The sequence below is a fragment of the Ovis aries genome, chromosome 16 (genome assembly GCF_016772045.2).
Source record: "Ovis aries strain OAR_USU_Benz2616 breed Rambouillet chromosome 16, ARS-UI_Ramb_v3.0, whole genome shotgun sequence".
Taxonomy (NCBI): Eukaryota; Metazoa; Chordata; class Mammalia; order Artiodactyla; family Bovidae; genus Ovis; species Ovis aries.
Window position 1 is genome coordinate 36,131,238 of NC_056069.1, and position 22,817 is coordinate 36,154,054.

Genomic DNA, 22,817 nt, shown 5'->3' on the forward strand with positions numbered 1-22,817 from the left:
AGGTGCGTTTCCAGGTGTGGGCCCAGGAATCCAGTAACCTTGGATAGGAGCCCCGCAGCTGACTCTGTGCAGGCTGACAATCTTAAACCACTGGCCACTCTGATACCTCTCCGCCCAGCCTCCCCCAGGGCTTCCGTACTTCTGAGCCGGGTGAATGATGTGGGGAGAATAGCTGCCCAGAGGAAGGAAATGCAGCGAGGCAGCCACGCCAGGTTCCAGGCCCAGGGATGAGCACAGATGTCTGCTCTGGGGTGTGGGGGCTGAGCGGGGGAGGGTGCCCTTTACTCAAAACTTGGCCAGAACTCCAGGCTTAAAAGAGAAATGTGGGACCAATTTCCAGAAACCCAAAAGAGTTGGTAACCAAAGAAACACATCGGGATGGAGTGGAGTTGTAAGAAGGGTGCCCAGAGGGCATGGGGGTCTGGCCCGGGCAGGGTGTGAGAACCAGTGGGAGCTGCAGGGCGGCCGGGAGGAGACTGAGTTTCCCCGTCCAGCTAAGTTTTCGCTGGCGGTTTAGGGGGGAAGTCGGGCCTCCCACCCACGGCTGAGCTACTGTTTCAGTTCCCTTTTCTGGGCACAATCAAGTACTTGAGGCCTTGGCGAGGTTAACCACAGGAAAACCACAAGAAAATGGCTTTGCAGCAGCCAGCCTAAAACTGGGGTGTGAAGAGCTCAGCATTTGACCTTGGGGCCGCGGGGAGGGGGCGGAGGTGGTGCGAACTGCTCTCGGGCAGTCTCCAGCTTTCAACCACACTCTGCTCCCCAAAGTCCTCAACAACCATAGGGTCACATGACTGAGCATGCTCAGCTATGTAGGGGCAAGCATTGGACAAGCGACATTTCCTTTCAAAATGTCCTTTATTCCAATTGCCAAGACTTCTATTCTTGTACCCTGGCTCTCTGCAATCCCAGCGCAGGACCCACTGAAGCCCCAGAACTCAGCCTTCTTCTCTGTAGTTCCTTATCTCACCTTTACCTATTTCAACTCCAGTTAATTCCGTATTATTTAGTGAACACTTGTGCAGGTCACCAGGTAGGGGATTAGAAAAGGAAAAGTCAGAGAAATTCCTTCCCCCATGGAGCAGATGGTCTAGAGAGTGAGCAGGGGTTTCAAACCGTAGCAGGCATCAGAATAACAGATTGCTGGGTCTCATCCCTAAAGTTTTTCTGGTTCAATAGTTCATGGGTGTAGCCTAAAAATTTGTATATTTTTAACACGCTCCCAGATGATGCTGATGCTGCTGGTCCAGGGACCACACTTTGAGAAGCACAGTTCCAAACAAGATATTTCTACCCTCAAGTAAGGCTGTGTCATCACCATCTCTAGAGAACTCTTTCATATTATACAGCTGGCCCCTGCCCCTTGGGAATCTGGCTCCCACCCAGCTGTCACCCCGCTTCTGGTGGTGAGATCTTGTCCTGGTAATTCTTTAGCTACTTTATAGCTTGTCGTTGTTGTTCTTTAGCTGCTAAGTCATGTCCGACGCTGCTGTGACCCCTTGGACTGTAGCCCTCCAGGCTCCTCTGTCCATGGGATTTCCCAAGCAAGAATACTGGAGTGGGTTGCTATTGCCTTCTCCAGGGGATCTTCCCCAGTGACAAATCTGAGAACAGTCTAAACTCATGTAGAACTTCTGGAACTGTCTTATCCATTATCACTTGAGAAGCACTTATAAAAATGCAAATGTGGAGTTGCTCTATTGAGATATGAGTTTGTGCTTTGTTCTTTGCAGTGGGAGATTGGAAAGCAGGGCTTCTCCTTCCCAAGGCTCCACAGGGATTAGGGAGCTGAGTCAGAATATAAAGACAGGTCTCTCAGCTAAATCTTCAGATCTTCCTGAGCTGGTGAGCACTGGGCCAAATACTCATGTCCATGCTTGGCAGGATCAAAGTCCTCCTTCTACTTCCTCATGTGTCAGTGGGGAGTAGATGGCAATAACATTCTAGTACAGGAGCCACAAAATTGTTCCCTAAGTTCAGTTCAGCTCAGTCACTCAGTCGTGTCCACTCTTTGCAGCCAAATAATAAGTATTTTAGGCTTTGCCGTACAGTTCCTTTTGAAACTACTCAAGTGTATCACTGTCGCATGAAAGCAGTCGTTGACAATGCATAAATAAATGAGGGTGGCAGTATTCCAATAAAATTTCATTTACAAAAATGGGTGGGTATGTGTGACTAGTCGTGTCCAACTCTTTGCGACCCTATGGACTACTGCCTGCCAGACTCCTCTGTCCATGGGATTCTCCAGGTGAGAATATTGGAGTGGGTTGCCATGCCTTCCTCTCGGGGTTCTTCCCAACACCGGGATCAAACCCGCAGCACCTGTGGCTCCTGCACTGGCAGGTGGATTCTTTACCATTGAGCCACATAAATGGGTAGGGGGCCAGATATGGCCACCAGGCTGTAGTTGACCAACTGCTGCTCTAGAGATGGGTACTAGAAAGACCAGGAGCCTTACATTAACCTGGAGCTTCAGGCAACAGTTAATTCTGGCTGACTGGGTTCTGGCTCCTCTGCAACCTCTGTTTGGCATGATCTGCACTGGCTGAGAAAAATCACAAGACTGTGCTGTCGGCAGCCAGTGTGAGGGTTACCTGAACACCAGGGCTCCATCCCGAAGGCCCAAGGAAATGAAGTCACTGTTGGGTCTCATGGGGCTGTCTCCCCTCCACAGCAACAGGCCATCTTTGGCAGTTGTCTTAAACCGCATGAACGCGTTTGATCTTGATCCTGACACCCTGGAGGAAAGACACAAATCATTACACCAAATCAACCAGTCTCCACCAACATCCATTTCTGAGTAATCCTGGTTTTGTCTGCCAGTTATAAAGATGGTCTAATGTTTCTGACACAATCAGGAGATTAGAAAAGGTATCACCACGACGAGCCCTGCCATGGGTCTGAAAGTCTGAACTCCTCATTCCAAGACATGGAGTCTGTATCTCTTCCCAAGTGTGGTGAGACACCACAGAGAGCATCTGATGAGTGACAGATACGCCAGACCCCAGCCAATGCCACAGTCCCCGCCTGTATCCCCAGCACACACCTCAGTCTTCCCTCCTTCCTGTCTTACCACTCACGAGCCCTTGGGAAAGTGCCCCCCATTCCTCCAAAGGAAGCGGTTTACTTAATTACCAAGAGATTCAAATGCTCAGGGCTATGATTGTGGCTGTGGAGGGCCATCTGTGGAGGTGATGTCCTTGAACGCAGGTAAGGAGTGACTGGACAGGGGACAGGGCGTCAGACAAGGAAGGTGCCTCGATGGGATAATGGTCTTGAGAGGTGTTGGGGCAGAGGCAGGGCGGAGTGGAACAGGAAGCTGGGAGGAAGGAAGCGCTGCTCAGGAAGGTCAGGTCCCAGTCCTGCAGACTTGGCTGGGAATAAGATCGCTGCTTATCGGTTCCTATCAATGTTGGGATATTCTCATTGATTCTTGGGAATAGACTAGCTCAGAGGTCCAGTTTCACTAAGAAGTGGCCAGTGTTTCATCCGATGAAGGGAGAAAAGCAACCATGAGGTCCTTAAATAAAAGACGAAGTAAGAATAAATGCAATTTAATGTTGTTCTTCATAGTGTAAGATGGCTCTACTGGAAAAGTCCTGACCGTTTTCCTGTCACGTGTCTGTCTAACGAACGTGGCCTGCAGCTGTAGAGTGCATTCAGTAGTGACAAGTGGAGGAGGCTTTTGGCTAAGGCTTCCCAGAGCCTGGGATAGACAGGAAGAGGTCAAGTGTGCTCTCCCCAGACACGGTCTCAGAGTGGTGAGTGAGGCGCAGGGTCCATGACACTGACAACTTCGCCACCAGACCAGGTGCGGAGCAATCCTGCTGCGGGTTATTCCCTAGAGATCTGCTTTTCCCAGTCTTGTGTTCAAGGTTCCTTCCTTCCCTCACTTGCCTTGGATACACTGATTGGTACAAGTCAATCACACGGTTCCATTTCTTTTGCAGTGATTGGTTTAGGGGTAGGTCTGTGACCTACTGTTGTCCAATCAGATAAAGGAAATTTATCAGGAGGATTCTAGGAGAGTCTCTTCATTTCAAAGAGAGTCACATGAAAAAAAGGGCTTTTTTTTTTTTTTTTTTACTGCACTGGATATTGCCATGATTTGTAACTCTTTAATGAGCATCTTAGGAACAGCTGTCTTATTACCATAAAGGGTATGATTGTTGCAAAATATGCTGAGGATAACAAGGCAGGAAAATGAGTCATTGATAATACAATTGATTCTCTGAATTAATCAACCCAGGATCCAGACTAAGTCTAGACAGTCTGTTATATGAAATAATATTTACCGTTCATGTTTAAGACATTTTGAGCTGAGTTTTCTGTTGTGTGTGTGTGTGCGCTCAGTTGCTTCAGTCATGTCTGACTCCTTGTGACCCTGCAAACTGTATAGCCAACCAGGCTCCTCTGTCCCGGGAATTCTCCAGGCAAGAATACTGGAGTGGGTTGCCATGCCCGTCTCCAGGGGATCTTCCAGACCCAGGGATCAAATTTGGGTCTCTTGTGACTCCTGTATTGACAGGTGGATTCTTTACCACTTGTGTTTCCTGGGAACCCTGAGTTTTCTGTTACTTGCAGCCAAAAGCATCTAACGGAAACAGACTCTGAACCTGACTTCTATCTGCAGCTTTACATACCTGCACACATAGATGCAATCTATATATATATGCACACAGGTGTTATTGAGCTTTCTGCTTTGGAGCTTTGAACCTTCTACTTGAGCCAAACCCTTCTACTCCCCCAGACAACCTGGCGCCCTTCACTAAGCATCACCCTCCTGGTTTCTGGGGACTGAACACCCCTCCATCTCTTGGGTGTAAGGACTTGAAGAAGGAAGAGGGTTTCTTTGCTGGGACTCCATTTTGCCTAAGGCCCACACAAGACAACTTCAATAAACACAACATGGGATTAGAGAAACAAAGCCGGGTCTGTCTGGTTTGTGTTCAGAAACAGCAGGGACATCCAATGCCCCAGGAAAATGTCTCTTAACCCTCTTTGTTCCTTGAAAAACCACCAAATTCCACCCTAAGAATTGTGTGCCTTTGGCTTAAAGAGTTGCCTTAGTCTGTGACGAGGCAATCAACCTGAGACAATGGAAAATATCCAGATTGGTGCTGGCAGAGGAGTGGGGAGTGGTGCTCTCTAAACTACAAAGAGTAGAGGTGAAGGAAAAGAAAGAGAAAAGGGCAAACTGAAAGCACCAAAGCTGAGCTTACTAGATTCACCAGAGCCAGTCTTCCCCACGGGGAATAGCCTAATTAGGCTCTTCCAAACCAGGAGCTTTATAAGAACTGTGGTGTTGGAGAAGACTCTTGAGAGTCCCTTGGACTGCAAAGAGATCCAACGTCCATCTTAAAGGAAATCAGTCCTGAATATTCATTGAAAGGACTGACGCTGAAGCTGAAACTCCAATACTTTGGCCACCTGATGCAAAGAACTGACTCATTTGAAAAGACCCTGATACTGGGAAAGATTGAAGGCGGGAAGAAAAGGGGATGACAGAGAATGAGATGGTTGGATGGCATCACTGACTCAATGGACATGAGTCTGAGTAAATTCCAGGAGTTGGTGATGGACAGGGAGGCCTGGAGTGCTGAAGTCCATGGGGTCACAAAGAGTCGGACACGACTGAGTGACTGAACTGAACTGAAACCAGGAGCTTGGACTCTGGAGCAGGGCTGGACTTTCAGTCAACAGCAATTAAAAGTCCCAGCTGTGACGTGGGCATCTCTTTAGTGATGCTCTTGTATCCACCTGAAGAGAGCCAAGAAGCCCCCCACCACCAAATAGGAAAGAGCCTGAAGAGGACAGTGGACCTCACTGATGATGATTCAAAGTAGGACACGGACTCGGAGCTCTCTGCTTGGTTGGAGCTGTGCCAGAACCCTTCCACAGCTGGCTCTAGGCAGACCATGGCCACAAAGTAGCACGGAGTTGACTCCCCTGCCGGAAACTGCACGCATGTAACCCTGGCTTCAGGAACGCTGAGTTCTCACTGCTCCTCAAAGCCTGAGTATCAGCAATCCCAGGGCTGACCATTGTCCCTCTCTCCAGGCCCTTTGACCAGAAAGGGTCTGGGTTGTTGGTCATGAGGTTGGTTCAAAGGCTACATTTTTGTAGGGTTTTTTTTGTATGTGTTGTTTTGTTCTAGTTTCTATGTTTATTTTGTATGTTTTCTTCCCCTGGGACTACAGCTAAATTCTCCTGCCTTCTTGGAGAATTATCTTCTGGCATGGAAGATAAGGAAAAGCTCTGGGAAAGATAAAGAGAAACTGACCTCCCAGGAGATAAGGAAAGTGCGAGAGGGGTCTTCTTACCTCTTGAGAATATCTGGATTGTCATATGTCAGGTAACTGCGGCCGATAAACTGCGGGATCTCAATAGCTTCTGTGATCGCTGAGACAGAACAGAAAACGGAGGTTACGAGCTATGCGGCTCTCTTGACCCCAGCACTCCACCACGCGGCAGGAAAAGACAAAGAAAGCCAGCTCCCGGAAATAGGGCATTCATCAACTTGGCAGCCCCTTCCTCTTGGCTGCACAGGCACTTGGCCTGGTTTGGCATGACCTGGCCTGATTGCCTGGAGTTGGCGTCTCCCTGGTGGTCCCTCCCTGGGGCTGGCCGTCACCGTTATCTGCCTCAGCCCTACTGAGAAGGCCCTGCAATATACTGAACCTTGAATCGTGCCCAGTTATTCCTGGAAGCTAAAGGGCAGGCCCTGGGCCATGTGAGGAGCAGCTGGGGATAGCCCTAGAAGTTCTCCAAGGGAGGCAAACAGTCCCCCAACAAAATCCACCAGGATTTCTCTATTTGAAACCAACCTGGTCCAGAACCCATTCGGTCACAACCTCAGATATTGGTTAGTAATGGATAAGGCTTTGACTGTTTTTTGTAAAGCACCTTCTGGTGTTTTATTTCACAAAATTTTTTACCACAGACATACAAAGGAGCAGCAAGTATTGGGGAAGGGGAGGCTTGGGTGTTCCCATTTTATAGAAAAAGAAAATGAGGCACATAGTCATACAGGATTTGCCCAAGATTATACAGCTAAGAGAGAAACAGACTATGACCCAAACTCCGGCCCTCAGCCTACTTTCCAATATTTTAGAAGTGTTTCCTTCTCATTACTTTGTTTTCTTGAGGAATCACCGTCGTCCACACAGTGAGTAAAGGAATAAGTTAAGTAGTAGCATTTGGTGTCATGAATTAGGGATAATGCAGAGGATTTCTTCTAAAGAGATCACAGCAGCATCACTTTCCTCTTTAGAAAGACAGAGAAATGGCAGTTTAGAAAGTTAAGGTAAAATGAATCTCATGTTCAAAGAAATGTGCAAAATGAGAGAAAATAAGCCAGCTTATAAAATAAGTCATAGTTTCACAAGATACGTGGTTGGCACAAAGAAGACATTGAACTAAGGACTCTATATCCAGGAGAGAAAAAATGTGTAATTATCGATGCTACAGATGATAGGAGAGTTTAAACTCAACTTCTACACATTAAAAAGAAGGGAGGAAGGAAAGAAAGACAGAAAAGAAGGAAGGAAGAAAGAAAAAAAAAAACCAGTAAAACACAAAACCCAAGGACATTGCATGTGTGTATGCTCAGTCATGTCTGGACTCTGCAAGCCCATGGGTTGTAGCCCACCAGGCTCCTCTGATTTTCCAGGCAAGAATACTGGAGTGGGTTGCCATTTCCTCCTCCAGGTATCTTCCCCACTCAGGGATCGAACTCGCCTCTCTGGCGTCTCCTGCATTGGCAGGTGGATTCTTTACCACTGGGCCACCTGGGAAGCCCATGATGACATTGGGCCCCCAAATAAAAGTTCCTGTGTTGGCAGGTCACCCACAGCATGCTCCTGTATTCTTCATAAAAAGAAAGAAAAAAAAAAGGAAGGAAGGAAAAAAGAAGTTCGGGGAGGGAGAGAGTAAAAGAAAGAAAGAAAAGAAGGGGAGGAAGAGAAGCAAACATTTGTTTGAGGTAACTATCCGAGAAATTACTTTCATGTCCTCTGAGGCAGCATGGCCCAGGACAAGGGGCTGTCGACCCGGAGGGCATTTTAGAGTCAGAAGTGAATGGCTCTTTAATTTCAAATCCTGAGCTGCACCACCCTCTGGTTTAAGTGAGGAGGAGGAGGAGGAAGGAAGAAAAGGAAGCTGAGAGGGGAAAAAAAGAGATGCAAAATGCCACAAGTAGAAAGTTGGTGGGAAGAGAGAAGAAGAAGGGGAAAGCAGATGTTAGAGGAGGAGAAAAGAAAATGTCAGAGAAGCAAAGGATAAGAAGGTGTGGGAAAAAAACAACAACACGAAAACAAACAGCCAAGTGGATGGCAGCCCCAGGCAGGGGATGCAGAGGGGATGAAAAAGCTGTGGCCGGGGGAGAAGTCCAGGAGAAGCAAAAGTATAGAAAGAAGAGGGTGAGAATGCGGTATAAGAAGCAAGAGTGGGGAAACGCAGGACAGGGGAGCTCGTAGCTGGGCGAGCAGGCCCTGAATTGCCAGCTGCTGATGCCAGACAGGAGGAGAAGCCGTCCCTCCCAGTCACTCTGGAGTCCCTGCTGGGTTTGGCTCAGCCCCAAGCAGGGCCCGTCCCTGCTGTTATTGGTCATGGACATGGGTCTGTGGCCAACAGTCATCATTCCCCTGCACCCCTGGAAATGATCAGGACGTGCTCTGCACCTGGACTCTCAAAGGGCTGTGTGTGTGTGAGCCCGGTCCAGCTGCTGACTAAGCCCCCCTAGCTCAGGGCTTCCCAAGACCCAGCCAGGAGACAAGTGTGTTCCCAGGGCTGGCGATCTCGGTGGGAGGCTGCAACCCCTCTGAGAGGTGTGTCCCCCGTTACCCTCTGAAGGTGGCTGGCCGGCACTGTGCCCACAGCCTGGCCGGAGCCTGCCCTGGCACCAGCCCAGGGGCCGTCCCAGCTTCTCGGAGGACTCACTGTACTTACTGTTGAGGCAGTAGTTCCCACACTCTGCCAGATGCCAGCATGAAACAGAACAGGGCAGGTCAGAATCTCACAGTCACTGTAAAATCCCAATTGCTGTGGCTGCAGATCGCTGGAAAGCGGCCTCGCACAGCCCCTGGGAAGCCCTGCAGGAACTCACATTCCTCTGAGGGAACGTGAATCCACTCATTCCCCTCGTGAGAAACCGCTAGAAATCTTTTCTCTCAGCATGGTTAGCACCAGATCACCCAACACACCTCCGCAGATCTCGGCTTAGTAACTGGGGTGCAAGTGGTGATGGACCAGGAAGAACACTTCTGGGGCTCCCCTGACCTTGAACTGACAATGCCCACTTAACCTAAACCTGGAGAAACACTTCCTGGAGAGTTGCTTACCTTGTCAATGACCACTACCTTTTCTTGGCTCCAGGCTACATGTGAAAAAGGAATGATAAGCCAGCCAGCTGCCTCTTTTCTCTCCACAGTGGAAAATATCACCCTAATTCCCACCCCACCCCCTTTACAAGGTTCAGATCTTGTGATTAATAAAGAGCAGGGGAACACTCTAGAAATGATACCACTGAACACAAACATGGTGAAAATATACCGTGTCATCAGTATATGTGGATAAATATTAATTCCATCCTAAAACATTACAGTTAGAAGTAACCATCTAGTCCTTTCTAGCCTTTTGCAGTTTGCTTAAATATTGTAAGCACAAGTATATTTTATCCTAACCCTTTATATCTAGTTTCTTCCACACTTTTTTATTTTATTTTTTTGGTCCTGTGGCAAAGGCACTACTCGAAGACAGTTTTTGGTGCTTCCTCACATTTAGACCTAAAAGCTGGAGACATCTGGTGACAAAATGAATAGCCAGCCTGCAAGCCAGGCAAATTTTCCACTTCAGGGACTTGAAATTCCCAATGGACTACAAAAAGTGGAAGAAAACTTGCTGGCTCCTTCACGCAGTCCCAGGACCAGTGAAGGAAGGACCTGGGGTTGTAACCTAGCTTTTCCAGCAGCTAGGACTCCTCCCCACAACCTCCTGAGCAATGGCAATCCAGTCCCAGGGAACTGGACTGAACTTCCAGGGTGGGCAACACTCTCATCCACAGGCAGCACTCTCCCTTGCTGGACAGCTCTGCTTGGAGCAGCAATCTTGGTCCCATGAAGCTGACTCTGCAGCCACAAAGTAAGTAATAGCTAAAAAATCATTTTCTACACTACCAGCCTTCAACTATCTGAAAAATCAACATCCAGGCTGAATGCCTCCAAATTTTCCATTGGTTAAGGATACACCATCCCAAGAAAAGAAATTCCCTATAGTATGCACAACTTATATGTTTTATGAATTTGTGTTTTTTCATACTGAGTATTCTTAAATTACAGCTCATATTTAATGAAGCTACTTTTTTTTTTAATGCTCTGGGACTTCCCCCATCCCCCAGTCAGACTCAGCAATTTGATATGAATTTATTAAATACATTGTGAAGTGCCTAGAATGTGGTTAATCATTATGAGTCAGACAGGTTCCCATCTTTGAGGACTGTGCATCCCTGACAAATGTGTGACCTAAGCCAGTGGCTTTTGGTGTTGGTAGTGAGTGGAACTTCAGCTGCTGCAGAGAAACACTCCCATCTAGTGGCCTGAAGGGTCCTGCACCGTCTGAGTCAGAACTTCTCAGTAATCTGGGAAGGGAAGGGAAGGGGGTACTATCAGAGCTCAGTCCTTTCCCAAGTGACCTGTCTGCCATGGGCGGGGGAAACCCTGGAGGAACCAGCTGCATCCTACACCCTTGTCTTAGACACTCAGAACATATCCAAGGCTCTGAGAAGACCCTCAGAAGAAGCGATGGTTTACTCAGGATTACGCAGTCTTATTTGAGGCTCAGATGGTAAAGAATCTGCCTACAGTGCAGGAGACCTGGGTTTGATCCCCAGATTGGGGAGATCCCCTGGAGAAGGGAGTGGCAACCCACTCCAGTATTCTGGCTTGGAGAATTCCATGGACAGAGGAGCCTGGCAGGCTACAGCCCATGGAGTCCCAAAGAGTCAGACATGACAAAGCGACTCACTTTATTAGACCACAGAACCCCCGTCCCATTCTGCGCATGTGAATGTTATGTTGTCTGTCTCTCTGTGTGAGCACAAAACAGCCATCAGTATTCTTTAGAACTTAAATTTTCACCTGTGCTTTGTGAAACTCTGCTTTCCCTTGTTAGTAACTTGGATACAAGAGCTCTTAATGGCCTGGGACACAAAATGGGCTAATTTGGATGAGAGTAGAGAGAAAGAAGAAAGAAATCTCTAAGGATGGGGAGTACTGGCTTTCTGACACCCCTCTGGTGAGATGAGAAAGGGACCTCAGGACTGGGCTGCAGCATGGGGTGCTGAGGTTTGTGGTAGAAGGCACACAAGGGTGAGAGCTCCAGATGGAAGGTGAGGGGACCACCGCGCATTATGGTTTCTGCTGGTATCTGAAGTTGTGCCTTCTGGCTTCTCTAGCCCCAGCTGGGGACACAGAGGCTCACTTTCCTGCAGCTCCGTGGCAGCCTGGTGCCCACCACCATCTGGGCTCAGACTCTGCTCCAGCCTCTGATGCCACAGAGACAAAGGGTGGGACAGGGCTCCCAAGACCCTCTTAATGGTCTGATGGTCTGAGAGCCCGGAATCCCCCCAGCCCTAGCCCTCCCGTACCACCAAGAATTGAGAACAAGTGTCTAGTCTCCCAAGTAGGGCCCCAGTGGAACTCCTCACGGAGGAAGGTAGAGAGAACCAGACTCACTGAACATCCCCAGAACGAACTTCCTGCTGGAGAAGGTGCCCCTTGGTATGGACTGAGTGAGGCCTGGTGTTGGGGGTTTCTCCGACATGCTGCACACTGCAAAAGGGTGGTTTAACATCTGTGGGAGACACTAGGGAACACGTTTGTGCTTTTGAAGCATGATTCATCATGGAGGGGAAAGCTTGTAAATATATAAGGGTAAGAAGCATCTTATTGGATCAGGTGGGATTCTCTTTGATAACCAGGGATGGCTCCTAACCAGTCTTTGTCTTTCCCACTAAGAATATATCCCAACTTTTAGACTGTTCTTTTGCTTCTCTGTGGAACAGTATAATTTGCCAGCTCTCTTTCCTTTCTTTCTGACACTTATCCAAGCTTACTGAACAATCACAGCAGTCTGTATGGTAACTGCTGGGGCCTGAAAACTTGTCCTTAACAGCCCTAACCTGTACCCACAGTTCCGTTAATCCTCCCAAGCCATATAGCAGGAGAAGAAATTACATGATACAGGCCATGCCTCCTATGTATGAATCTTCCTAGGACTGACAACAATTGCCCTTTTGCCAGAAATGCCCTATTTCAAAGCACGAGGAAATGCTGATACAATGTGAAAGCAGCTGATGCTCTGAGTTTTAGTCTTGGTTGCAGCCTAGGATGTTGCAGAAAAAAAGGGTCTAAATGCCACCTTGACCACCCCAAGACTGCCACTGCCCAATCTCTTGGATCTTGCCAGAAGGCCCAGGCCCTCATCAGCGATCTGACTTTCATTTTGGAGAAGTGTATTTCTCATTGAACCTGAACCTATAGTTGCAAAGCTCTTTACATCTATATGGTTAATGTTCTGTAACAGGAAACAAGGGTTACCAAGATACCAATTATCTTTTCTTTCTATTTAATTCCAGAAGCTAAATGTTTATTTCACCCTGGACTTTATATATTGACCCTTAGTGTTAGCATCTAAGGCAAGAGCAACCTTGCATTTGCCTGTGGTAAAACAGGAGACTTAGGAGATTCAAACGCTGATGTGTGAAATCAGGATCCAATTTTCTGAATGAACAGGCCACTCTTGAGCTAAATCTCTCCAAGTACCTGCTGTTAGCTAAACAGTGATTTCCTTGTTAGCTTTATAATCAGGATCATTCACAAATGGCTCAGTTCCTCTTCTTTAGGGGTTCATCACCAGAGTGAGCTACATTTGTAAACTTATTTCATATGATTTGCCATGAGGGTTTCACAATTCATTTCAATATAATACTACTTAAGTTTCCAACTGGCTAATTGGCATCTTTCATATTTTCCAAGACTGCTGCAAAACAACTTCTCCTAGCACTCCATATACTGAAATATCTACCTGTAGTCTACAGTTTTCCTCTAAGCCCTACTTCTGAGAACAATCAAAAACCTAGGGAAAAAAAAGGAAAGAGAGAGAGAGCAGTGCCTCACTCAGGACTGCTGCCTTCTTGCCTTCAGGCCTGTCTGCCTTTTTTAATTAGTTCCTGGAGAGGTGAGGCCTCCCTGACATTCTAAAGAGAAGGTCCATATGGCTCACCATGATGTAGCTCCACGACATGGGTCTCTTCTAGACCCACCCTGGCCTCTGCCTCCCTTGAGCAGGTGTGGAAAACAGTCCAGCAGGACCTGCGATCTGGATCTGCTCTGCTTTCAGACAAGGGCAAGCTGGAAGTTAAGTGCTCACAGCACCTGCTGGTGGATTTTATTTTTCTCACCAAGAATAATAATGGCTTCTTGTTGTTGCTCAGTTGCTCAGTCATGCCCAACTCTTTGTGACCCCATGGATTGCAGCACACCAGGCTTCCCTGTCCTTCACCATCTCCCAGAGCTTGCTCAAACTCATGTCCATGGAGTTGGTGATGCCATCTGTCTCATCCTCTGCCACCCCCTTCTCTTCCTGCCCTCAATCTTCCCCAGCATCAGGGTCTTTTCAGCGAGTTGGCTCTTTGAATCAGGTGGCCTAAGTATTGCAGCTTCAGCATCAGATAATGGATAATGGGTGCTATTGTTACTTAGTAGGTATTCTTCTGAGAAATATGAGTACTGCCTCATTCCTCTTCTAAAGAATACACATTGCCTTATGTAATCTACACTACCATTCTCTGAGTTAAACAATATCGCTGTCTTATTCTCATTTTACAGATGAAGAAACTGAGGTACTGAGGAAACATATACAGCATGGAAAACAGCAGTCTGCAGAAGGTTGTTCATATTCTAGCTTGTAGCAACTAATGTGCAAGTCATATTGTGCCATATTTGGCAAGAGTTCCCTTTGTAGCATTCATAGGTAGGAGTCAAAAATATTTTGTCAAAATATTTATCAGTCTATAAAGCCCAGGCATTCACCTGTCAGGATAGGCTCTGGAAGAGGCTCAGATCAGGGGTCCTAGAAACCACTCCCGCCCCCAATATTATGAATTAACCCTTTGATTCTAGACCATGGGGCAATTCTCAGAGAAGGAGCCATAGTAGCTGTGATGGGGAGCTATTTACTTACTCTTTACAGAAGTATTTCAGCATTTTAATTCTTATTAAATAGTTAAAGTCATTTATATATACATATAATTAATCATCTGGGTTTCCCTGGTGCCTCAGCTGGTAAAGAATCATCTAATATGCTGTTGACATCATTAATAAAAATAAACAGTGTGGCTGTCTCAGGGTAATCAACTCGTCCTTTAAGAGTGGCAGTCTCCCAAACAGCGTGTCCCTTCCCTCTGCTCCAGGAAGCAGTTCCCCAGCACACGTGCGTGCACACACACACACACACACACACACACACACACACGGTGTACCTTTCTGGCAATGCAGCCCCTCGAAGCCCAAGGGGCAGTCACACTCATAGCCCTCCTTCCTGGGTCGGCAGCTGCCCCCATGGGCACAGGGGGACCCCACGCAGGGGTGGGCTGCATTCTCCACGTTCACGCCCCACGTGAAGTCATGCTTCATGTGGATGGTCCGGTCATTCAGGATGATCTTAGGAAAGAAAACATAAAGAAATTCAGGGATTCAGAAACCAGCTCTGGAGTCTTCTACAGCTTCCCTCAGCACACCAACCTGAACTACGCTTGGGGTTGGGGGGAGCTTTAAAAATAAAAAGAGAAAGTCTGGTTACTGCTTTCAGAGTTTTGTGAATGATGCAGGAGTGGAAGTGACTGCATTTGGTGCTTGGGAGAACCTGCATCAGGTACAAGAGTAAACAAGCAGCTTCCTCTGGTCCTGGACAACCTGGCCACTCGGAGCGATCATAAAGAAGAACCAGTTACTCCAAAACTGGGTTTCTAATGCTGTATAGTGGAATCATGGGAGGTGAGGGGGTTAAGAAATATACTCATGCCCAAGCCCCACCCAGATCAACTGAACCAGAATTTCTGTGGGTGAAACTGAGTCACCGGTAAGTTTAAAGAAACACTCCAGGCAATTCCAAGATGCAGCCAAGGCTGAGACATGCGGCTAAAAAGCAGAGTAAGGAAGAATACAACACAAAATGTCACAGAGGCAGGAATCCAAGGTGGGGTGGGGGGCGGTGAGAGAGTCTGGAGGTGGTGGAAATGTACTGCTGTGTCTTCCTGGCTGGTATTCTCTGCAGCCTCCTCCAGCTCCATCAACACAGTCTCTCCAACTGCCCCCCTCCCTCCTGCTTCCTCCTTCCCCAGCACTCCGGAATCCCCACCTCACCACATCCTCTTCCCCAGAGTGAAACTCAGGTCACATTCTTAGCTCTGCTGTGCATATTCACCAGGACAGACATCTCTTTGCTCTCACCCCTTTTCCTTGCAATGGGGCTTTAGTGAAACTGATGAATTATAGAGAGAGGTCACTGGGCTCCCCGACTCCAAATAAACAAAGCGTGCATTGGCCCTGAGCTGTGGGTGTTTCAGGGTTCTTCAGGCTTTGCAGAACTCAGACAAAGAGAGCTGGGTAACCTCCAGCGTGCAGGGGATCCTCAGAGGTTAGCAAGGGTACTTCTGGCCACTCATCCATGTTTCCACAGGTTTGTCTAGTTTTTGGAGAGTCAAGAAAGCTGGGAGAAAACCTTCCTCCAGGCATGCCACTCAGAATTTACCAGAGAAGAGCCGAATCTTTCCACACTGTCCCCCTTTCTTGCTGTGAGTGATGACTGTAAACCCAAGTCATGAGAAATTGAACAAGGCAAGTGACTGGGCTGGGGCTTCCACGGTGGCTCAGACGGTAAAGAATCTGCCTGCAAGGTGGGAGACCTGGGTTTGATCCCTGGGTTGGAAGATCCCCTGAAGAAGGTAATGGCTACCCACTCCACTATTCTTGCCTGGAGAATTCCATGGACAGAGGAGCCTGGCAGGCTACAGTCCATGAGGTCACAAAGAGTCGGGACACAATTGAGCGACTAACACTTTCACTTTCTCTTACTGACTGGGTCACTGGGAGGGGAGGGGGCTTTTCCAGGAAGTAAGGAGGAAAGGCTTGTATGCGTTGTGTGAAGAGAGCAAAGCCTGACATGTTCAGAAGGAAGATGAAGCCTCTCAGCAGCTCAGCTTACCTCCCAAGTTAGAATTTCAAACCCATGATTTCACATGGCCAGTCCCACTCACGGCGGGGACAACGGTCTGAACTGAGGTGTCACTGACCTCACAGTTCAGCAGCAAAGAGAAGCACAGCAGGGTGAGAAAATATTGACTGGGCCCCTTTTCTGGGCCCCACACTGGGATACAGAGAAGGACAGAGTCCCTGGGGCCCTTCTCAGAGCCCAACTGTGCAAATCCTGAGAGGACCTCCTCTCTCTGCCCCTCCACCTCCTTAGCGCCTCCCATACTTTGCCTCAGATTCCCCTCAGGGATTGGTGGCCCCCATTCCTTCACTGGTTGCCAAGAGAAATAGGACTTGGCTGACATCCAGGAACCGGATGTGTTTTTCTTCAAATCCTTTTTTCCCCGTGTTTAGTGGGCCTGCAACCCTGGGTTGGTGGGTCAACTTACATGTCTGTTGTAGACAGAACATAGTCTCATGACTGGAGAGATCACGGGCAGCCCCCGAGAGAAGGAACAGGTGGCAGATATGAATGGGGTCGGTGTCCTGTCTCTCACTAGCTGAGCGGGGTTTTTTTTCTCAAACCTTCCATGGAAGGACTCTAATCTGTGCTCTTAAGAGTTTGGTTACATGACTGATGAACAACCATTAAAACAGGGTGGTGGGGATGGAAGTGGAGGCAGCAAAAACAATTGGGTCTTGCCTTGAGCAAAAAGCCAAGTGACCCCAAAGAGAAGCAGGAGTCATTATGAGGCTCCATCCATTTCCTTCCCTTTTTTACACGTGTCTGCAGTGACCTGGTGCAACTGCCCCCTCAACAATACTAGGATATTCTAAGTAGATTTATTGTAAAAATTCATCTTCATTGAGTTGCATTCACGAGATGTCCACTGGGCACAGCTGGGAGCAGACGCTATAAGAAAGCGGGGTTGGAAAGGTATGCTTTGAGAATTAAAAAATATAATTTTAAAAATGTTAAAACTTCCTCAAGGTTTCTTTCTTGGGTATAGCAGTTTGCACTGATCACAGTTCTCAATTCCATTGTCGGTAGTCAAAGTCACACCATGCACATGAGGAAGGGTAGCCTGTACCTTCTGGATGCTCCCACTGAACGGCTTGAGGATGCCCGAGTTCTTCTTCACGTCGTCATAATTGGGGACCCCACCAATGAAAATGTCCGAGTTGCACTTAATCTGGGTGAAGCCTCCCTGCCAACAGATTAAAAACAAAACAGGGTATAATCAACTGTGCCTCTGGTTCCCTATTAGGGAACAAATGGCTGAGGCAGTCTCAAGACTCATCATGACAATTTTTATACATATTGGCCTGACCTTTGTCTTGTTTTTCATTACTGCTTACCACCTTTTTGATTTTTTGTAAATTTCTGGACATTTCTGAGATTCATCGTCTAGAAAATACAAGCGAATATGATAGACCACTACATCATCAGTATCACTGCCTCCCTGCAGGAAAGTTACCTGTAACCTGTCAGTCTCAAGTGGGGCCATGTAACTTGCTTTGGTCAACAAAACATGAGCAGGTGAGAAATGAATCATTTCTGGGCAGAGTCTTTCAGAGCCAAGAGTGGTTCCCTATGCCCTGTTCCTCTACCCTTATTTCCAGAGGTCCCCAACTTCCAGGATCTAATGCCTGACGATCTGAGATGGAGCTGATGTGATAATAATAAAAATGAAGTACACAATAAATGTAATGTGCTTGAATAATCTTGAAACCATCCCTACCCTCCCATCCCTCTTCCGTGGAAAAATTGTCTTCCATGAAAGTGGACCCTGGTGCCAAAAACGTTGGGGATCACTGTTATTCCTTCAGCCTGGGTCTCAGATTAAGGCTGCAGCTGACTGTTGATGGACATGTAATGTGAATAAGAAATAACCCCTCATTATAAACTGCTGCTATTTGGGGCACACGTGTGCCTGAGCCTCTCCTGGCAACTGACATCCCACTGGTTTAGCACTTTGCCTAGATTTGGATACATGATTCAAATTCCAGTATAGTGCTTATTGATATATTCAGTAACGGTAAAGACAGAATTTCCTTAGGCCAAGAGAAAGGGAAAGCATGGCGAGTAGGAGGCATTCCTTGTTGTCATATACAAAGGGCAGAGAAATTCCTTCCAGATTCTTAGAGACCCCCACTGTCAATCCCCAAAGGCTTCTCTTGCTTCTGGTCATTTCAACAGCCTAAACCCAACGGCTGGGCTAGATAACAACCTGTGTGTGAGATTTAATGTCTGAACTCCTTCAAACATCTTAAGCAAAATGTTAAAATGCCCTAAGATAACATGTAAATTTGAGACCTCTGGGAATGAACACATTTGGGGTAACATAAGTATTGTTTTCTTTGATTTATGGTCAAAAGAAATACAAAGTGTAGCAGGATTCATTTATTTACCAAATACTATTAGGTACCTATCATGTCCCAGGTACTAAGTGGTGCACAAACCACAGTAAATAAGAAAGCCCAGGTCCCCGCCCTCCAGGGGCTTACACTGTGGAGCAACACAGACAAGTAAACGGGCAGGTAAGATAAGCCCTGTGAGGACTGCCCAGGTGACTATGGGGGCACCTGGCAGGGATAGGGCATCTCATACTCTGCTTCAGAATTAAGGAGGGGGAGGTGAAGCAGGAAGAGTCAAAACGAGTCTCAGAAACTGGCTGGAGTCAGAGGTTGGAGGGCATGTTAGGTACAGGGCAAAGGCAAGGAGGGACCACATCACACATGGATAGAAACTTACACTTCACCAAAAGAACAATGAGTTTTCAGCAAGAGAGAGAGTAATCAGTGTTTTAGGACTATCATTGGCCAGAGGGAGGAGAATGGATTTGGGGTCCAGTCGGGGTGGAGAAGAGGAGACAGGGGAACAGAGAGGAGGATGCTCCATCTAGGGGAGCGCTCGGAGTGGCTGAGTCCAGCCAGGTAACAGCAGAGAGGTCTCATAGTAGCCAGACTGAACTGCCTTCTGTCAATAACCTTCAGGCAGCTTTGAGGGTTCTTATTTAACTAGGGGATGTGGGGAATCATCAGAGGCAATGTCAGGAATCCTTGTGGATTAGGGAACCAGGCAGGAGCTGTCAGGACACACCCACGGAGACCCATTGTCATCCTGTCTTTAAAATAAAATACTAGGAGGAAAAGGAGGGCTGCAAGGTCAAAGGGATTTCAGAGAAGCAGGCTGTTTTGAAAACACTTGGGAGTTTCTTGGTCGTGTCAGGCAAACTGGGTGAGGTCTTGTGGGGTGACAGAAGTCTCTTTTGGCTCCTCATCAAAGTCCTCCCCCTGGCCCCGGCCCCCCCACCCACGCCTCTGCCACCACCACCTGAAGTGGACATAAGGCGGGGCTGCAGCGGGACCACAGGAGGGAAGCAAACAGACTCACCAAAGTGAGGCGCTCAGTGCCTGGATCCGCCACTTCCATTAAGCTGAGTGGCTGGAAAACCTGAGTAAACCCCCTGATGGGGTTTTCTGAAGCCCTGGGAGCACTGCCCCTTTGAGTTTGCACAGCTTGACTCATCCTGGGCTGCGGGTGTTTCTTAGCGCAGCCAGCTGAGCAACGTGATGTCGGGTGTGGTTTGGACACTTAGGGGCTGGCTTAGCCTCCAGCATATCCTATAACTCCTGTCCCCCTCCTTCTCTAAGCTCTAAGACCACTATCCTCGTTCACCAAGCCTTTGAACAGGGTATAACAGCTGTGAGGCAGAGACCCCTGATCTCTGATTAAGGTTTAACTCACTGAGATCAAGCATGGGTCTTCCCACTCTGGTCTCAGGGAGGCCTCCCAAGAACGACCCTCAGATGCACACAGAACAGCCACACCTTCCCTCCTACCTGCTTACACTGCTTTCCAAGTGGGCAGCTCCATCCATTCAAAAAGCCGATAAAGAGGATGCTGGTTCTACCAGTCCTGGTGTGGCAGTAACAGAACCCGAGGTGTGTGGTTTCTACCCTTGTGCTGTCTCTTCACTACAGGATCTCAAGGGTAAATACTGTGTCCCAAATAGTTCCTTATTTATAATCAAAGGCCTTAACCCTACTATTTACAAACACGCCCATCCTATTTTTGTTACTGTTGTACAGATGTTGGTAACTAAGGCCTAGAGTGATACAGTGCTTTTGTGAATTTATATTATTAAGTCAACACACAGTCAGATCTACACCTGTGAGCTTCTAATTCTGTCCAGGACTAAAATCAGCTGTTTTCTGGACTGTATGAAAGTGACTCCCATTCCCGCTTTAAAATCCATTTTCCTTTATACATCTTCCTTCCTACCTACCCTACTTTCTCTTTCTTCCTTCTTTCCATCTTTCCTTCCTTCCTAAAATATATATGGGACATTTTCTAGGGTACTTGCCTCTTGAAGCAGAGCCCAGGTTGGGATTTTCTGACTTCTAAGGAGGCCCTTGATTCTCACAGGACCTTCCACCACTGCTGTCCCTGAAGCTGCCTTCCTGATAAGTTGCCTTTTTACTCCCCTCCTCAACCAAGATCTCCTTCCCCACCAAGAGTCCCTTTTCTTTCCCTTTCTTTCTTTTCCTATCAATTCATTTTCTTATCAGAACAGTCACATTCATCAATACTTTCTTTAAATCTGTGATGCACACAATGAAGACTGTTGTAATTAAAATCCTGGCAAATCTGAGGTCCCTGCTGTTTTTAGGGGTCTGTAAATTTCATGTGTGTACAGAATGCTAGTAGGTTGTAATTTAAAACAGGAGGAGAAGGCGATGACAGAGGATGAGATGGTTGGATGGCATCACGGACTCGATGGACATGAGTTTGAGCAGGCTCCAGGAGTTGGTGGTGGACAGGAAAGCCTGGTGTGCTGCAGTACACGGGGTCGCAGAGTTGGACATGACTGAATGACTGAACTGAACTGAGTACACGATTAGCAATAATAATAAGTAAAGCTACACAACACTGATCATATGCCGGGTTCTGCGGTATTTGAGAAATACAGTTATTCTAATTCTCACAACCTTATAATGCAGTGCTATTATTATCACGATTACCCTATTTTTTTAGATGCAAAAACACCATCTTGGGAGATCAAGTGATCAGACTGGTCTGAGCTCACGTCACTGATAAGGAATGGAGCTAGATTTTGAAGCCTAGGTGTCTGGTTTCAGAGTCTTTGTTCTTGTCAGATGTGTGATCACACCCCCACCCCCCTCACTGGCCCTGCCTTGGAGTTGTGTTCTGATCTACCTTATATAGCAATGTGAACAAAGCTATGGGTCGGCAGGGAGGCGTGGAGCGGGTGGGCAATTCTGTGAGTGACACCTGTGTTAGCTCACTCCCCTATGAAGGCCCCTACTATTATCAATCCCATTCCCGGCTGAGGAACTGCAAAGCTAAGGAACTCGTCTGTGGGATGCTCGGGTGCTAACCCAGGTAAACTGGCACCAGAGTCCATGTGATTAACCACTGTGCTGGTGCTTTCGTCTCCAGGACAGGAAGGAAAGAGGAGCCCCGCTCACACGCGTCATCAGGAGGGGATGTCCTTCTCACCTCTGCCATCCCCTCCACCGCCTTCTGCTTATCCACCTGCAAGATGCCGTTCTTTGCCGTGCGGGACACACGCAGCTCGTGCCAGTGGCCCAGGGTGAGGGGCTCTTCACTCCTGTCGAAGGAAGGAAACTGAACATGTGTCAGCACCACTGGCGTCGCAGATAATGTCCACCAATCTGGCTCTGATGAAGTGTGCCAACCTTCAGCACCTCGTCCTGTCCAGCAAAGAGAAGAACCTCATTCCTCCTTGTTAAACACAGCAGGGCTAGCTCCGTTTACTGGACTCCTTCATGGGAGAAGTATCTCACTTATCATTTTACTTATTCCTTATCACAAGTATGAAATGGGGGTAGGATTAGTCTGGTTTTCAAGATGAAGGGGTAAAATATGAGCAGAGTTGCATGAAATCTTTGAAGAAGAGAAAACTATATAGGCTACGATGTAAAGCAGATTCCTTGATGTAATGATGTCTGTAGCATTCTTTGAAATGCATAAAAAATAAGACGGATGGATGGGGGAATATAAGAATGAATAGACACATGATAGAGAACTACAGCAGAATGCTAACTGTAGACAGTAGGTGGTGGGTCGAAGGTTTATTGCACAATTCTTTCAACTTTGCTATATGTTTGAAGTGTTTCATAATAAAATATTTGGGAGGCAGATTCCACGTTATCTGATATTGTGAAAAAAATTAAAAGTACTTTAAAAATTCAATTATTAATTCAAGATGGAAGCACTTAAAGTTTAAATGATATTGGTAAGATTTTTACATGTTACATTTTACAGCAAGGTGTGTAAAAGGAGTATAATTATTGCATTTGTGTTTCTAAAGATGTATATATAGTTTCTGGCCTTCTCTGAACCTCCCAATTATTCTGTGGTCCTGGATCATCTTTAGAAACCCACCAGGAATACCAATGGGCACAATTACTGAAAGGTCTCCACCCCCTCACTTGATTTTTCGCTCTGGCAAATGCTTTTGCCATTTGTCCTTAGCAATTAGAATTTAATCACCTTGGCTCAATCAATATGCAATA

General features: G+C 47.3%; 1 protein-coding gene across 1 annotated transcript in view; it reads right to left on the reverse strand.

The window, feature by feature from the left end:
• EGFLAM (EGF like, fibronectin type III and laminin G domains) overlaps positions 1-22,817 on the reverse strand; it is a 189,197-nt gene that overhangs the window by 11,050 nt on the left and 155,330 nt on the right. The window contains exons 16-20 of the mRNA XM_004017034.5: positions 21,778-21,889; positions 17,342-17,458; positions 14,540-14,720; positions 6,324-6,402; positions 2,595-2,738 (exon numbers count right to left, since the gene is read on the reverse strand). Of these exons, the coding sequence (XP_004017083.3) occupies positions 2,595-2,738; positions 6,324-6,402; positions 14,540-14,720; positions 17,342-17,458; positions 21,778-21,889 (633 nt within the window). The remainder of the gene's footprint in view (positions 1-2,594; positions 2,739-6,323; positions 6,403-14,539; positions 14,721-17,341; positions 17,459-21,777; positions 21,890-22,817) is intronic.